Here is a 17,258-nt window from a genome sequence, read left to right as displayed (position 1 = left end):
CATTATGTATAAATACCACATCTTTTTGATCCAGTCAAATCCATGAGACTCTTATCTCCAGTTTACCAGAAAACTGGGAATGGCACTGTGGCTGTATGTGGTAGAGGACTATCCTTAAGTGAAAAAGCTCAGGGACAGTGCAGGCCCTGAGTTCAAGCCCCACAAACTACCCCAAATTTTTCTTTTGGCTCTTTCTTTGCTTTACTATTGGTATTTTGCTAATGGAAAGCTAACTGAAACAATACTAACATTTACCTTAAAAGTTACTGGAAAGATAAACATATATGTAGATATGATGAGGCAACACAAAGGATCTCCTTATGTTTATTAATATAGATATTCAACCTCAGTTTTTTTATCCCAGAAAAAAGCATCATCAGTGGGATTGTAAGGAATAGTTAATAAAGCAGAAAATGGGGCTGGGAGTTTGGCCTAGTGGTAGAGTGCTTGCCTAGCATGCATGAAGACCCAGGTTCGATCCTTGGTACCCCACATACATAGCAAAAAGCCGGAAGTGCTGCTGAGGCTCAAGTGGTAGAGTGCTAGCCTTGAGAAAGTCCAAGGACAGTGCTCAGGCCCTGAGCTCAAGCCCAGGACTGGCCAAAAAAAAATAAAATAAAAAAAATAAAGCAGAAAACAGTGGCCACTCTCATAGTTATATGTTAAGGAAAGCTTAGTAAATTGATAATCAACTCCGAATATAGTTATTTGCGTAAAGTCTGAATAGAACTTTGAAGGCTGTGATGAAGAACTTTTGTTAAACAAATGGATAAGATTGGAATTATTGCTGTTACTTACTAAAATAAATGGTTTTCAAGTACCATGAATATTATAAAAGCTTCATTGTGTGTTAAATTGATACTCAGTATTGCAAGTTATACTTATCTTTTTGTTTAATCAGATTTTCTGTGACCTCTATTATAATTATTTAATTCAAGTTACCATATGACGGTTTGATTGAAATTTTGAAAAGCATTGTTTTTATAAAATAGTCTGTTTCCTAAGTGTTCTACAATTTAAAATATCTTGTCCTTGAATTTGTGATCTTTGCTGTAGCTGGAAAAAGCTATTTTATAAGCTCATTCACATTTTGTATAAAGCATAAGCAGAGGTCTTAAAACCATACATTTCTTACTTACAAAGTTTGCTTGCAACTTAAATCCTCCATTGTTAAGTAGGAAAGATACCAGTGCTCTTAAATATACCATCTACAGTTCAGCTGCAGCTTCTATGTGTCTTACACAGGAGTGAAAAACAAACTGAACCTCATCATTCCCAGCTCTACTGCCCTGCTTCTCCTGATCTCAGTGGTCAGTCATATCCTTGGCCTGACCATCTCTTCCCTTGGCATGCCTTCTACCACAAGCCAAGCATTTCAGGGGGAGGTAGAAAGAGGAAGGGCATAGCATGCTTGCCAGTCAGTTGAGGTCACTGAGCTGGTAAACTAGATAACTTAGAATCCTTTTATAAACTTGTGTGTATAGAATTTTGGCTTATATTTTGTGTCTGTTTAAATCTATTTGGGTCTTATTCTGGCTCTTAGTGGATGGTGGGTCAGAATTAGTATTTCTGCAGCAGCAGTGCAGGAGTAAAGGGTTTAGTGTGTACTTTTGTGACCTTACCTGTATGTATATTCCCACAGCACTTGTCCTAGGTACCATGGAGACAGAGCTTGATGAGGAAATGTGCTTCTGACAAGCTCCCCTCTTGCCTTTCAAGCACTTGAAAATAGTCTCCAACTAACTCTGGTTTAGAATTTTTGTCAAGTTCTTTTTTTAACTGCTAAACTAGAAGATCCAGGTTATCCATCTGGATAGGATAAAAAATTATCTAGCCAGGCACCCATGGTTCATGCTTATAATTCTAGCTACCCCGAATCCTGAGGTCTTGATGATTAGAGGAAAAAAAATCTAGAAGACTCTATCTCTAGTTAACCAGCAAAAATGCCAGAGTGGAAACCTGGTATAAGTGATAGGATATCAGCTAAGAGCAAAATAGCCCAGTCAGAGCATCAGGCCCTGAATTTACATCTGTTGGAGAGAGGAAAGGAGAGAGGGAAGGAAGGAAGGAAGGAAGGAAGGAAGGAAGGAAGGAAGGAAGGAAGGAAGGAAGGGAGGGAGGGAGGGAGGGAGGGAGGGAGGGAGGGAGGGAGGGAGGGAGGGAGGGAGGAAGGAAGGAAGGAATTCCTTTACTTGATTAAATAGCATACCAATTATTTTTTGCATGCTTATTCAACAAATGTATAAGTACTACTTACACATCACATAGTCTACCTGTAGGACCTGGTTACTTGTCACTTTCATGCACCTTAAGACATAATAATAAAGTCCATATGTGCTTACAGTGTTAGATCAGGCATCAGTCAGTATTCAGGAACATTAAAAAATAATAATACAAGTATATTCTCCATGCTAAGAAAGTGTAAACTTTTCTTAAAGACCTAAAAATCAGGTACATTTAACTCTGGAATACATTTTTAGGATTATATTTGAGTGGAAGTAGGTGGAGTACTTGGGGTAGTGGAGAGCGAGGCTGAAATTTCATGTCAAATAAGGTGGCTAATAACATACTGATGGCATTGTGTTAGTTCACATTCCATTAGTGACCAAGGCCCAAGGAAAAACTTAATGGAGAAAGTGGTTTCTGCTGTGCCTATTGTCACATGACTCTGTTTAGATCAGAGGTGGGAAGAACATCAATGTGGGGGACCACGTGGTAGAACCAAGTGGCTCACCCCACGTGGATGTGACGTAAGAGCAGAGGCAAAAGGATTAGGACAAGGTATAGTTCCCAAAGGATCCACTCCCTCCAGCTAGATTGCACCAGCTCACTTTCCATCATCTTCCAATTTCCCAGAAAACTAAAACCCATCAGTGGATGAATCCATTGATGAGGTCAGAGCCCTCATAACCCAATTACTTCCTGGGAACCCCACCTCTGAACAGTGCTTCACTAAGAACTGAGTGAGACTTTAGCACATGAACCATTGAGGAACAAACCATAACAACTATTCTCTGTCCACAAAATGCTCCTATAAGATTCAGTTAAACATGAGGCATACCTGAATTGCCTGTTGCCTTCTCATAAGTCTTCTATGGACGAAGGAAAAGGTAAAGTATTGATTGAGCCAAATATTTTCCAAATACTGGAAAAAAAATGAACAGAGGGCCACATACCAACGAAGCAAGTAATTAGCCTGTGTATTGTTAGAAGCTTACTAATGATCGTTAACTTGAAAAAAATCTGTCAGAAAGTTCATCTGCTGAATAATTGGGTTTCATTCCTCACAAAAGAATATCAAAAAATATAACCTTGAAAATGTGATTCTCAAGCTGTATCTACTGATTAAGGACAAGTGCTACTAATCATAATTATTCTATTTTCAGAGATTGCCATATCTATCTAGTGGTTTATCTCAGCCTAGGTGGCTCTGTTTCTCTCAATACAGCTTAATGGGGAATAATGAAGAGTATTGTACCAGTTTAACCGGAGATGGCTTTTTAAAAAAATTGTAAATCTCATTTTTGTGAATTTGAAAGAACCAGGTCTTTCTTAGCCAAGAGTATGGCAGGGAGGGAGGGAGTGGATTTGAAGGAAGGAAGTGATCCATTGGATTGTGAGTTAATATTCAGAATATCATAAATCAGCCTGCCAGGCATTTTGAATGAAATTCAAAAGAGTCTACCCAGTTAAACTGGTTTGAAATAAGCCTGTGGAAGACAAGGTGTTATACTTTTATATTCTGGAGTCGGTTCCCTAAAGATAAGAAATGATCATAAATAAAACAATTGTCTTCAACAGGACTCTGCTCTCTCAGAATGAGGTTTTGACAAAGCTGTTTATTTTGGAGCAGGGAAAGATCAAAGAAGGAAGATTAACTGAGCCCTGTCTGGGCAGCCACTCAGTAACTTGAGGCGGGTCACTGACACCCAGAGCTTTTGTTCCTGCCACCATAGCCTCAGAAGAAAGAAACTAGGATTTCAATGTGTTTTGGCCTTATGTGCTGTAGCACTTATGGAATGTGTGGGGTGGGACTTCAGCGCCCAAATGTTCGATTTTCTGCTTTGAAGAGAAGGTTACAGGACTCTCTAAACCTAGTTCCCTTGCAAATGTAGCAGGCCCAGACCCTCAGATAACCAGGGCACAATGAGTGTGGGGGATGGGGCTTTGGGAGGACTGAGATGTGATGGGAACAAAATTCTGTTCTCTCAATGCACAAGGCAGACAGGCACTGTTTTTCACTCCTGCCTGAAATCTCAGCAGCTTGTCTCTACATCACCCAGCCCAGTGTCTCTGAGTTGGCCAGGAGTGCCATCTACTGACCTACTTACTCCTATGTTTCTGAGCACTGATTTTCCCCTTTGAGGCCTCACTTCCCACAACAATAGACAAGGGGGAAATAATGCATGTAGGACTATTTGGTTTCTTCTACAGTGGAGCATATTAAGAATGATTGTCTTGCCTCTTTTACCCCATAATTTCCCTATATGGCCCAAAACATGCTATTTTAAGTTAGTTCAATCAAACTAGTTATCATAACATTAAAGAAATAATCTCTGGAAAGACTACTAGAAGCATGCTTTGTTATCCATCACACATTGTTCTAAATTCAAAGAGAAATATTTCCATTTGGGAAATACTCCAGAATGTCCTGGGTTCTTTCCTAACAAGTAAAATATTCAACTAACAGTATAAAATTATAAAGCTGAAGGAGAATCTGGGCATTCTTTTATTCATACATCTCATTTCACCTATTGAGATCTGAAAGTACGTTACGCTCAGGGACCCAACCCGATGTTCTCATCACTACAATTTCAAATTAAAAGGGGGGGTACATTCTTCGAATTGTCTTTGTGTTATGGAATGCAGTAAACTGAACAGAACTGTAATTGAATTAGAATAGGGAATGGTAAATGGAAGAACAGGATGAATGAGACTTCTTAAAGTAAGAGCTTCATTTGTCATCTTTATTTATTTATTTTGTTGGGGTAATATATATTGGGTTACAGTTACATTCGCCAGGTAGCAGGTTACATTACTTCTCACACGTTGATACCTCTTCTCATATTTTTGTCCCCCTTTCTCTCACACTCCCCCCTCCCAATCATCTTGTTTGCCATCTTCTTAATATCAGTTTCTGATTATAACTCACCATTGAGGCTATATAGAAAAAGGCAAAAGGCTGTGCTCTTTATGTTTATGTACCTTTGTGAACATTCATCATTAGTGAACTTGAGGGTTCATTAATGGTTCTTAAGTCATTTCATATGAGGACCATTTTCAAGTATTTCCCTCAGAATTCTCAATTTGGAATATCATGTTTAATAAAGCACCTGCATTTAGGAAGTGATACTTTTATCCTTCTTATTAATTAGAAACATAACTCCCTACCAAAGCTTCTGAGCAATTGGTCCAGTTAAAAGGAAAGTCACTTGTAGTCTTACCTTGTATAATTATATCACATTAAAATGTGACTTAGAAAGTGACTGTCAGAAGACAGTCTTGTTTCAATTTCTGGAGCTAGACAATTCCAGGTTGAAGCGTCCAGGTAACTAATAACTACTTTGTTTTCAACATTTTATCACCTCAGTAGATATGAGTAACTTCATAAAGTGAAAAGCGGCCGGTATTACAGAGGCATTTGTGGGCTTTTTTAAAAAAATCATCTGTATCTCACTGAGCACTGGCAGTCATGCCAAAACAGCAGAATGAACAGGAAAGCGTTTTTGCCAACAAGGACTATAATCTCAGAATAGCAGCTGCTATACATATGCATTAGAGAGTTTTCACCAATGTGAAGCAGCCTCGGAAGCTTAGATAAATTTCCTTATCAACTATTTTTAAGGTGAAATTGTTCTGGCTCAGGATTTCATATGTAAGCAGTCCATTTTCCTATTAAAAGTAAGATAATAAGAGAAGAAAGGGTCTAGAAACGCTAGCTGGAAAACCAATTTTTTAATCTAGTGTTTCTTTCAGTAAATATTTTTGTTTATGTGGGTGGTGTGCTAGCAGATTCTTAAAATAAAATTTAACACAGTGTTCTCTTTGCTCCCTAGATCCTTGAAGTGAAAAGTCCAATAAAGCAAAGCAAATCAGATAAGCAAATAAAGAATGGTGAATGTGACAAAGTAAGTTTTATTCCTGTGAGTGCTGTGGTACCGAGGAGCCGTTCCTTTTTTGTGTTTTTTTCTGCATTATCCATACTGGCTCCCTTTCCATCTTGATTGGAAGAGCACAAGGTGGACAAAGACAACACTTCACCCCTATACTTTTAGTTCATTTTCCAGGTCTTGCTTTCTTATGAGTTTAGTCTTCTACTACCAAGGGTTTCAGTCACATCTAATTGAGGGCGTATACAAAGATTGTGGTCAAAGTAGTAGGTTAAATCTCAGGTAGCCGGCTGCTGAGGGTTCACGCCTGCAGTCTTAGCTCCTCAGGAGGCTGAGAACTGAGGATTGCAATTCAAAGCCAGCCCGAGCAGGAAAGTCCATGAGACTTTCAACTCCAATATACTTAGCAAAAGCCAGAAGTAGTGCTCTGGTTCAAGGGGTAGAGCACTAGCAGTGAGTCAGAAGAGGCTCAGGGACAGCATCCAGGCCCTAGTTCAAGTCCCAAGACCAAGGAAAGGAAGAAAGGAGGGGGGAGGAAGAGAGGGGAGGGGAGCAGAGGGGAAGGGAAGGGAAGGAAGAAGGAAGGGAAATCATAAATAAAAGTGAGAACCAGAATGCCCTGGTTCTTTCCTAATAAGTAAACTACTTAACTAGCAGTATAAAATTATAAAGCCGAATGGGAATCTGGACATTGTCTTATTTATACCTCTCATTTCGCCTATTGAGATCTGAAAATGTTAAATGATAGAGCTGGGGACCCAACCCTATGGTCTTGTCACTACAATTTCAAATTAAATGCTCCCAGTGCAGCATCTGAATTCTTTGACTTTGAGGGACATCAGCCACCTGATAGGGACAGGGCTTGCAGAAGCAAAACAGACCTCTTTAGATGCTTTAGGAAATCATCCCTTTGTCCTATTTAAAATAATCCTGAAAGTACCTACCTACTTAATGCTAACACTAGTCTGAACACATAGAGATGCCTCTCTGACCTTGCAGGGATACTCTTTAAATGAGATACTAATTTCCACCCTGGTACCAAGGTTTGAATTTAGGGCCTCACATTTGTTTTATGGCTTACTTGCCTGGCTGGTGTTCTAACACTTGAGTCATGCCTCCAGCCCAGCTTTTATGTTCTTTATTGAATTTGGAGGCTTTCTAACAGCTCTTCCTGGGCTGGCTTCAAACTTTGATCCCCTAGATCTCTATCTCCTGAGTATTTAGGATTACAGGTTTGAGCCCCTGGCAACTGGTATGTTTTTATAAGGTATTACTGGATTCTTTGATCACTTGCTAGCTGTGTTTACTCATAGTGTTTGGTGTGATTTGGAAGCCTTTTTTTCCTCCCCTCCTTGCATTAAGAATTTTTCCTAACATAATTAGGAATATGCATTGATACTTTCATGGTTAAATATAGGTAAAGACCTTCTAAGAATTAAATGTTGTCAAAGACTTTCTGAGAATTAAAAACTATAAATTAAAAAATAAAAAAGTAAGCCTGTGGTAGTGTATTTATTGAATTTCCCCTATACAACTTAGGGAGGTCTTGTTGGGAAAAGGTAGGTATACTCACTTGAATTTTGTTGAGAGAATTACTTCCCTTCCTCGTTTTCAAGCAGGTTTGCTAAAAGGTAAAGGTTAAGGTTGGGCCCATAGACTAGGTTGGCAGAAGTCTGTGGTAGACCCAGTTTGGGGATTAACAGAATCCTGACCCTCCGGCTGCTAAATATACCTGCTTATTTATTAACTACTTCTTAAAGCACTTCTTTGGGGGACACTCTTGTCTTTCAGGCATACCTAGATGAGTTGGTAGAGCTTCACAGAAGGCTAATGACACTGAGGGAAAGACATATTCTGCAGCAGGTGAGAAATGCTTCTTTGCACAACTTTTGCTGGAAACCTCCAGGCCTAGTCTGTCCTGAGTGGGTGAGGTGAAACTTTGAGGGCATACCCAATCAGAGTGGAGTTCACAGTGGGGAAGAATTCTCGATTCTGAGGCCATCCAGAAGTCCACTTTGAGGCTCTGTGGTGATTTCTCCCTCCCTCATTTCCACACTCTGGGAGGCGATCCTGGAATGCACAAACCTTGGGGACCAAGCTTTTGGTTTCATGGGAAATTAGTGATAAGGATTTGAGTCTAGTGTTATAAACATTTGTGATTCAATTTAGCAACCTTTTGCCAATGCTATTCTAAGGAAAATAAATATTTTCTCCATTCCCCTTATCTTGTACACCGTACAGTCTATTTTTATGAACTTGACAGTGGAATGCCTGTGGAGTGAGGCAACTTCTATTAGTCCACTGTGATGTTTTGAGAAGATAAGAGTGGACTTTAGTGTTTCTACAGTTGTAGTATGTACTTTTATTGCATGGACAGTAGCTGTTGATAAAATAATGTTTCTTTAATACCCAAGAAGACTGTGTCCCAAATTCCAGAGTGGTTTGTAGTTTGTTTCATTTTAATTTTTCTTTTACTCTTTTCAAATGTCTTCAAACTAGTACTCGCTCTAGCTCAGCTGTCGGTGAATTATTTTAAATGTTTAATGGATAGTGACATTTATATTCTATATAAATTTTTGTTTAAATATATAAGGGCATACTCTCAAATTTGTTAAGTTGTCCTACTGGTATGATAAACTTTTAATCCCTCCTAGTCTTTGGGTAAAAAAAAGACAGATTACAGACCTATGATTCTATTTTTTTAGGTGGACCAGACTTTATTTTAACTAACACGTTTGTTCATACATGGAAATATAAGACCAGTGATTCTTAATTGTGAATAATTTCCAGGTCTTACATTTTCTTTTGGGGAGTAAGGTTCGAGTAGCTTAACCTTGGTCATCTGGGATTTAGCATTTATGGTTATCCCTCACTATCAGCAGAGCATTGGTTCCTTGTGGATACCAAATCCCAGGATGCTTCACTTCCTTATAATAAAATGGCATACCATTGGCATATACATAGCCTGCTATTCTTTAAATCATTTGTAGTTTACTTACAATTTCTAATACAATGTAAATGCTTTGGGAATCATTATACTGTATTGGTGAGAGAAAGACTAAAATATGTACATGTTCAGTAAAGACAGAATTTTTCCCACTGTAAAACAGTTCTCTTATCAAACTATTTATGCCAAATTTTGGCATTGTGGTCTCACAGGAAAATGATGCAGATATTTGGACAATATTGTGATACTATTATAGAGAAAGCATAGTGAGTGATTCAAAGATAGTAGGCTACTGGATAGGGTCTTACCTTGGGATGTCATTGGTATTTCTGATTTAATGTTGTCCTCTATTTTGACCTTGGGAAAAACGCTGTGAGGGAAGGTGGCTTACTTGAGAATTCCATCCAAGTGGATTATTTTAGTATTCTAGAGGGAGAGAATAATATCTATGAATTTTTAACCTGGCATAAAGGCACTCCAGGGCACAAAGCATTTCACCCTAATTGCATTCCCAGGCCAGTTGAAAGCTCTCAGTCTTTGGCCTTTTGCCTTATAATGCAGCTGAGGCTTGTGATTATGATACCATGATGCATGTCCTGTCACGGTTTACTGCTTAATTAATTCCTATTGTAAAACATTGTACTATTGAGGACTAATGTTATTCTCCACCTAGAGGCCTGCTCATCTCATGAATGCATTCCACGAAGTCTACATGCACTCTGCCCAACAGGCCCAAACACCTGAAGCCAAATTTCTGATGGCTCCAGAATGATACCCTTGGCCTTTTCCTATTAAATGCATCTCTATGCCAAAATCTGGCATGATTTATTTGGCTCACACCAAGTGGTTAATAGAGCTCTTTTACTCCGAGGGGATGCTGTCTGAGCTCTTGGTATCTAATGAGCAAAAAAGCATTGGATTAAAGTGGCACTGTGGCTGAAGTGGTAGAGCTATAGCCTTGAGCTGGAGAGCTCAGGGACAGTGCCCACACCCCAGGACTGACCCAAAGAGGAAAAACGCATTGGATTAGGAGAGACTGTGTCCCTAAACCATTTTTCTATAGGGTAAAAATAGTTTGGGCATAGGTAAACTAAAAGTGAGTCCCTAGGACTGATTCGTAATTTGATTCCTCTTTTTAAGCTGCATGATACATTATGATCTGCCAAGCAGGTCTGAGTATTTCTAACTTTGCCAGCAAGTCACCTATAACCTGAATTTGTATCCTACTCTGGAAGAAAAAGAAGTGTCTGAGAAAAACCAGGGCTTTCATAGAGGACAATTTGTCAATTGGGATGCTAGACATTATTCTTTTTAAGAATTATCTTTAGGAATTGTAAAAAGAGTGGTATCCTGAAGGATTTTTCCTGAGAACACAGAGAATCCTTCCTGAGAAGAATTCTGCTCAAAATTATTTCCTTCATCCTGGAAATGACCTGTCATGCCAAAGCATTTCAATACCCTGGGGTCAGATGACCTGCCTCCTATCCCAAAGAAACACAATTTCCTGAGATAGCAGGGTTTCTTCAGCCACAAGCAAAAGACCTAAGTGCTCCAGACCTATTCTGCTCTAGGAGGAAGCAGTTAAAACCATGCTTGTTCATGACTTCTGTGGAAAGAACTTTGCTGGTCTTTTACAATAGAATCACACTAAAAATAATGCCTTTACCTTTTTATCATGAGAAATCAAGATTGCCAGGGTGAGCCACAGATTTTACAAGTGAATCTTACTGTGTTAAAAGAAAAGAAAAAAAAGCAAAGAACAAACAAAAAAAAAACCCCAGCTGCCTATGTAGTACCCCTTAAAAGGTTGATGTGGCAGGAAATAATCCATCACAAATGTTTTCACAGCAGCCATCATCTGAAGAATGAGTTAAGCAGTGTACACACACTCCTTTCCCATTACCCATTTGTATCCTGAACCTTTGCATGCTTTTCTTAGCTGTGGTGGTTCAGTCTTCTATTATTTTGCTATTTTGCATGGACATTATGATTGTTACACCATGAAGCCACTTTATGACTCTAAGGTAAATCCACACTGCATCAGCAGAGAGGGTCTTTCTTTAGAAAGGCCAAGCGCAGTCAAAGAGGGATTAGCACGTATTTTTAGGCTTTGTGGCCTGTGTCTTTGGAATGAAACATGTTAATGTGTTTCTGATGCTCTGGCTATCAGGATTCCTGGAAAGAAATGTGCAATTATTTTTCTTTACGAGGCCTTTACTTTATTGAGGACATGGGTACATGCGCTAATAACTCAAACCATGGCTGCTGTTCCCTTTGGCAAATAGTCCCAAAGTCCGCAATTGCTGCCCCTAGTATTCCGATAAGTCAGTCTCTGCATCTACTTTGATGCAGTCTTACAGACTTCTATAAAAATTCAAGGCTCGTTTCATCAAATTGACCAGCTCTTCTCTGTATTTTGGTGTGTGTGTCTCTGGCTGCAAGCTGGGAGTGCCTGATGATGCTGTAAGATGCTGGCTTGAGAACCCGTGAAACCCTCAAGATGGAATCTGAGATGACCAGTTAAATTTCCTATTAGCAGAAGTGTTCATTTGCTTTAAAATTAACTGGCTCTTTCCTTTCTTTCTTCCTTCCTTCCTCCTTCTTTCTTTCTCTCTTTTCTTTCTTTTCTTTTGCTAGAAGCCGTGTTTTGCCACATTTTCTATTTATTAAGTAATGAGTGAGAAGCAGTGATAATGAGGCAGAGAATTATATTTTCTATTCCCTGTCATTTTAAAGAAAAACTGTAGGACTTGCTGGGCGCCGTGGCTCACGCCTGTAATCCTAGCTACTCAGGAGGCTGAGATCTGAGGATCAAGGTTCAAAGCTAGCCCAAGCACAAAAGGACCTGAGACTCTTTTATCTCCAACTAACTCCTAGAAAATGGAACTCGGACTTGGCTCAAGGGTAGGGTGGTAGCCTTGAGGTGAAGAGCTCAGGGACAACACCCAGGCCCAGGGGTAGGGTGGTAGTCTTGAGCTGAAGAGCTCAAGGACAGCACCCAGGCCAAGTTCAAGCCCATGAACCCCCAAGAAAAAGTAAGACTCTGCTTCTGTTAACTGCACATGTCAGCCCATCATTTCAGCTTTTTATCTTCCTCTGTTCTTCTCCTACCTTCCCTTGCTCCTCACAACGTTTGCCATAATTATTTTAAAGATGAAGAAGTAAAAATTGCCAATAGACACTTGAAAAAATGCCATCTCCAGCCATAAAGGAAATTCTAATCAAAACAACACTGAGATTCCACCTCACCCCAGTTAGAATGCTAGCATAGATGTGGCCAGAAGTATAGCTAATACACGGTCAGTGGGAATGTAAGTTTGTTCAACCACTCTAGAAAGCAGTATGGAGGTTCCTCAAAGATCTAAGCATAGGGATTAGATTTTTTTTTTTTTTGTCTTGTCGATCGTGGGTCTTGAACCCTGGGCCAGGGCACTGTCCCTGAGCTCTTCAGTTCCTGGGCTTAGGTGTTGTCCTTGAGTTCTTCAGCTTAAGGCTACTGCCCTTACCTCTTGAGCCACAGCCCCACTTCCTGTTTTCTAATGGTTAATTGGAGATAAGAGTCCCATGGTCTTTAGTGCCCAGGCTGGCTTTGAACTGCGATCCTCAGATCTCAGCCTCCTGAGTTGCTAGGATTACAGGCGTGAGCCACTGTGCCCGGCTGGGCTTAGATTTTTAGAAGTTAAAGAATTATCAGAAATCAGATTACATTTTCTATTTATAGCCATTGACCCATAGAGAATAACTTACAAATATATTAAGAAAAACTAATTGTAAAAAGAGAAGATTAAATTTTCAGCTCTTCAGTATTTCAACCTGAATTAAGTAGTCTAAAGCTTCATTAAATAAATCATAGACTAGATATTTACAGTTAATATTTTAATGTATCCGAACTACAGGGAATCAAAAGTGAAATAGAAAGGGGAAACAGGCAAAAAAAGAAGTGGATGGTTGCCTAGTGCCTGTTGTGACAGTATTTTATTGCCCTGTCCTCCCTCTCTCACAAAGTTCATTATAATTGGTTCCTATGCCTTTTCTATGCCCTTAACACCCTTAAAAAAAAAAAAAACAAAAACCACTGTTCAGCTACAATCCAGAAATGGATGGTAAACAGGGAAGCAGAATGACAGTTTACATGGTAAAAGACTGTCAACCAATTGCCAGCATCCTTCTTAATACTGAAAATATCAGACATGTTCTCTTGCAAATACTCTCCGCTCAATCACTGTTGCCCACATATCGCTTTGTTAGGTTGAAGTCAATCTAGTAAGAAAGTACCACTAGCCCACATGGGGAGATAAAGGAACCCTTTGTTTTTCTTATCTCTCCCCAAATAACCAAGGCAATAACTGAATTCAACAAAAATTAATAAATATATGTTCTCATTCAGTTCTGATTAGAAGTATAGTAACATGCGTGGCTAGATGAATGTTTACAAAGTGAACATGTAACCAGCACCCAAAATAAACAACAAAATATTGCCAGCACCCAGAAGCCTAAACCCCCTCTGGACAGTACTTGGAATTTTTCAGTCAACTGTAGATGGTTTCTGATTTCTCTTTCTGGATTCGTGTGCTTTCAAAAATGTTAATTCAGTAAGCCCATTTTATTCACAGATTTATTACATGTGGTTTTGACTAAAACATGCACACACACACACACACACACACACACACACACACTTAACACATAAAGAGAGCCTTTGAAACCAAAAAGTTTAAATTGATGCACATATGTGACTTAACTCACTTGATGTGGAGAAAGTTCCATCAGTTCAGCATTATTGCTAGTTTTGTTTAAAAAATCATGTGACCTGCCAAGTGGTTTCCTACTGGTGGTTTTGTGAGCAGCTACCTCCCAAAAAGCAATCAAATCAAAACAAAAAAAAGGTAAAAATGAATGCGTTTAAGTGAAATTTTGGGGTATGTTAAAAGGTGGCATGTATTTAGTGGAAGCTGGGCAGTTTTATAGGGGGAAATGAGTCAAGCATTGATCCTGAAGTATTAAACTCTGCACCCTGAGCAGTCACGGATTTTTTTGCTCTGCAAAAAAAGGCCCTTCTATAATTATATAATCAGAAAGAAAGATGACCATTATTCCTCATATGTATTTGTTTCTTTTTAAATAATTTTTGTTACTTCTTTCCCAGAGTTTCTTACACCTACTAAGTGACATGTTCCATTGACTCAGCAATTAGTAAAGGGATCTTGAAATTTTATCTCCCCTCCTCACCTATCCATGTAATACAATGAAAACAAGAATCATTTTATAGAGTATAAAAAGAAGAGATCTATTGTCCTTGACTAAAGAACTTGGCTAAATTATAGTTTGGTGCAGTTGGTGGTGCAGGACTTACTTATTATAAATACCAGCATTTATTACTTGGTTCCACATTTAGACCCCTTCAGCTTTCTTTTTGCCTTATTGCCTCTAAATTGCCCAATGTCTATTGATTATTGGTCATCTTTTCTTTACTTCCACAGATTGTGAATCTCATAGAAGAAACTGGACACTTTCATATCACAAACACAACGTTTGATTTTGATCTTTGCTCGCTGGACAAAAGTACAGTCCGTAAACTACAGAGTTACTTGGAAACATCTGGAACATCCTGAGGATACAACAACTGGATGCATCAAAAACTATTGTTGGTTTTTTTTTTTTTGGTTGTGAATTTTTTTGTTGTTGTTTATATGAAAACACTCAGAATGATGCAACCAAAAGGGAAAAAATAAAAATCAAACAACCTTCAGCTTTATTTTTCTTTAAAGCCAGTCATCATCTCTTGATAAAGGAGAGGTTACGGAGACCAGCCTCAGTGGACCACTCTTCTCTCCAAGGAAATTCCCGGGAAGAGTTAGCCTGGATAGCCTTGAAAACAAGCAAAGCAAACACAACACAAGAAACTTAAAGAATGTGTATGGTGTCACCTCTCTCTCTCTCCCTCTTTCTCTCTCTCTCTCTCTCTCTCTCTCTCTCTCTCTCTCTCTCTCTCTCTCTCTCTCTCTTTATTTCTGGTGGTTCATTCCACAGGATGAATGCATATTCAACACACTGCCTTATTACATAACTGATCTATTTATTATTGCATACAGATCTGAAGTTGTTGAGGAATGACACCACCAGACATTATAAGTACTTGGTCCCATGGCTGCTCTCTCAATGCAGCACCCTTGCCGTCCCAAGCCCAGTGACCTTACTTGTATACCGTGCCACTTTCCACCAACTTTTTCCAGGTCCTTTAACTTGTTGCAGTCTGTATTTTCCACCTTCATTTTTCCAATTCCAATACACAAATTCTCACCTGGGGCTGGGGGTGGGAGAGGTGGTGACCAAATACCACCTTGATTTTCTTCCTTGTGATCTTCTTTTCCTCAAGGTTGGGGCCCATGTAATGATCTTGGACCATGGTAGAAAATTCACCAAATAGGATCATATGAATTACTATCTAGCCTTAGGACTTTTAACAAATGTGCATCTGTAATGTCCTGAATCCAGCCCTATTGAGCTGTCATCAACATTCTTGTGTCTGTTTTACTGTTATGAGATTAGGCAAATATGGAAGTAAAGGCATTCCATGGGATCATATTTTTTAAAAAAGAGAAATTTTGATCCTGTTTTCTAAAGAAACAATGTAGAAATGCTTAATTTGGATTACTACTGGGGAGAGTTTCAGCTCTCTTTCGCTGCCAGTGTGGTACTCATTTTTTCCATAAAACCAAGAATCACAGATTTTAGTTTGTTCACATGCAGTTCTTTTAGACTTTGTATTTGAAAGTTAAGCTCTTCCTTTGGGGGAAATTCTTGGTTATTCTGCCATAACAGACTATGTATTAAATTGTAGATTCAGTGGTTTGTTATCTGTTTTGTCACTTGCTGATGTTTCCAGAAGGATTTCCTATATGGGTGAAAGTACAGATGGTTGGGGAGGGGGGAGATTTTGGTTCTTGTTGTACCCTTGTTTTGAAACTAGAAATCTGTCCTGTGGCATGCAAAAGAAAGTGAATTATTTTTAAAAGAAAAAAAGAGAAACCAAGGTCCTTTTGTGTCATTATTCTATAATCTCTGTAAGCATAAGAATGAAAACTAAGAACAACTCACCTTTCAAGTCGCTCAGCTGAAAAGATAAGAAATGAAGAAATACTTCTGGATTCAAAGGTTCATCACTGGATCAGCCTTAAGAAAGTCTCTACGTGTGCTAACAGACCAATACCCCCCCCCCATATGTTCCCATATCATTGCCGTTCTTTCATTCAGAGATTAGTGTCTATTCGGAAAATGGTCTCTCCAGACCCATTCTTTCAGGCAGTAATGTAAATGCAGTGATAATGCAGTGACTCCTGCATTTTTAAAAGGGGATTTTTTTACACTGTTTCTTTCTATCCAAAGAAACTATTTTTTCCTTTAAAAAAATTATAATACAGCCATGCGTCTTGTAAATTACTTCTCTAAAGTGTCCTCCCAGAAGACAAATGGACTTTTTTTTTCAAGAATGTTATGATTCCTCATTATGAATAGCATGAACCATACTTGAAGCGTTTGTTGTGTAGTCTATTTCTTGGTGTGAAATTACAGAGCTACTTTCTCCTCATGTTGGACAATAGATGACTGATGCATTGTGTGGTTTTAGTTGTGCTTTGTTTCTGACTTTGCAGGTAAAAGGGGAGGGTAATGTTAATATGGAAATGTTTGCGATTTTCCAAAAATCTTTGAAAATTTCTAATGTGAATGAATCCACATATTTCTCATTAAACCAGACATGTATGTGGTTTAACTCATGCATATGTAATTTAACTACAAATGAACATGTAGTTTGGGATATTTTTATTATGTACATCATATGGTGAAAATATGATTTGGCGATGTAAAAATTTTAGATCTCATAAATGACTAAAAAGGGGGAAGAGGGTAAGAAGGATGGCAGCTATTATAGTGATAAATTTTAGATCTGAAAAATTCCAAATACAAGGTTCTTTAAAAATATCATAAAATGTAATTTGGGAAATAGCTAACACATTATAGAAAAGCTTCCCAATCTAGAGCTCATTTAGAAAGCAAAAGGAGTTCCCGCAAAATTCTGTTTTGGGGGGATTTTGTTTTTGTTTTTGGCAGGGGGAGACATGGTCTTCTTGTTCTTAGTATATAACTTTTAGGTACAGAAGTGAAAATATCTCCCTTTCAGTTAATTTCAAAGAGTTAAAATT

General features: G+C 38.7%; 1 protein-coding gene across 2 annotated transcripts in view; it reads left to right on the top strand.

Annotated features, from left to right (window-relative positions):
- The window catches only part of Mllt3 (MLLT3 super elongation complex subunit), a 273,764-nt gene extending 256,936 nt beyond the window's left edge, over positions 1 to 16,828 (top strand). For both annotated transcript variants that reach the window (XM_090330052.1, XM_090330053.1), the window contains 3 exons: positions 6,057 to 6,128; positions 7,902 to 7,973; positions 14,538 to 16,828. In XM_090330052.1, coding sequence (XP_090186178.1) covers positions 6,057 to 6,128; positions 7,902 to 7,973; positions 14,538 to 14,669 — 276 coding nt within the window. In that variant the 3' untranslated portion in view covers positions 14,670 to 16,828. The remainder of the gene's footprint in view (positions 1 to 6,056; positions 6,129 to 7,901; positions 7,974 to 14,537) is intronic.
- Positions 16,829 to 17,258: the final 430 nt, after the last annotated feature.

This window comes from Megascapheus bottae, chromosome 3 (assembly GCF_031878675.1).
Source record: "Megascapheus bottae isolate mThoBot1 chromosome 3, mThoBot2.hap1, whole genome shotgun sequence".
Lineage (NCBI taxonomy): Eukaryota > Metazoa > Chordata > Mammalia > Rodentia > Geomyidae > Megascapheus > Megascapheus bottae.
Note: the sequence above shows the minus strand (reverse complement) of the source record. Positions and strands in the feature narration are given on the sequence as shown.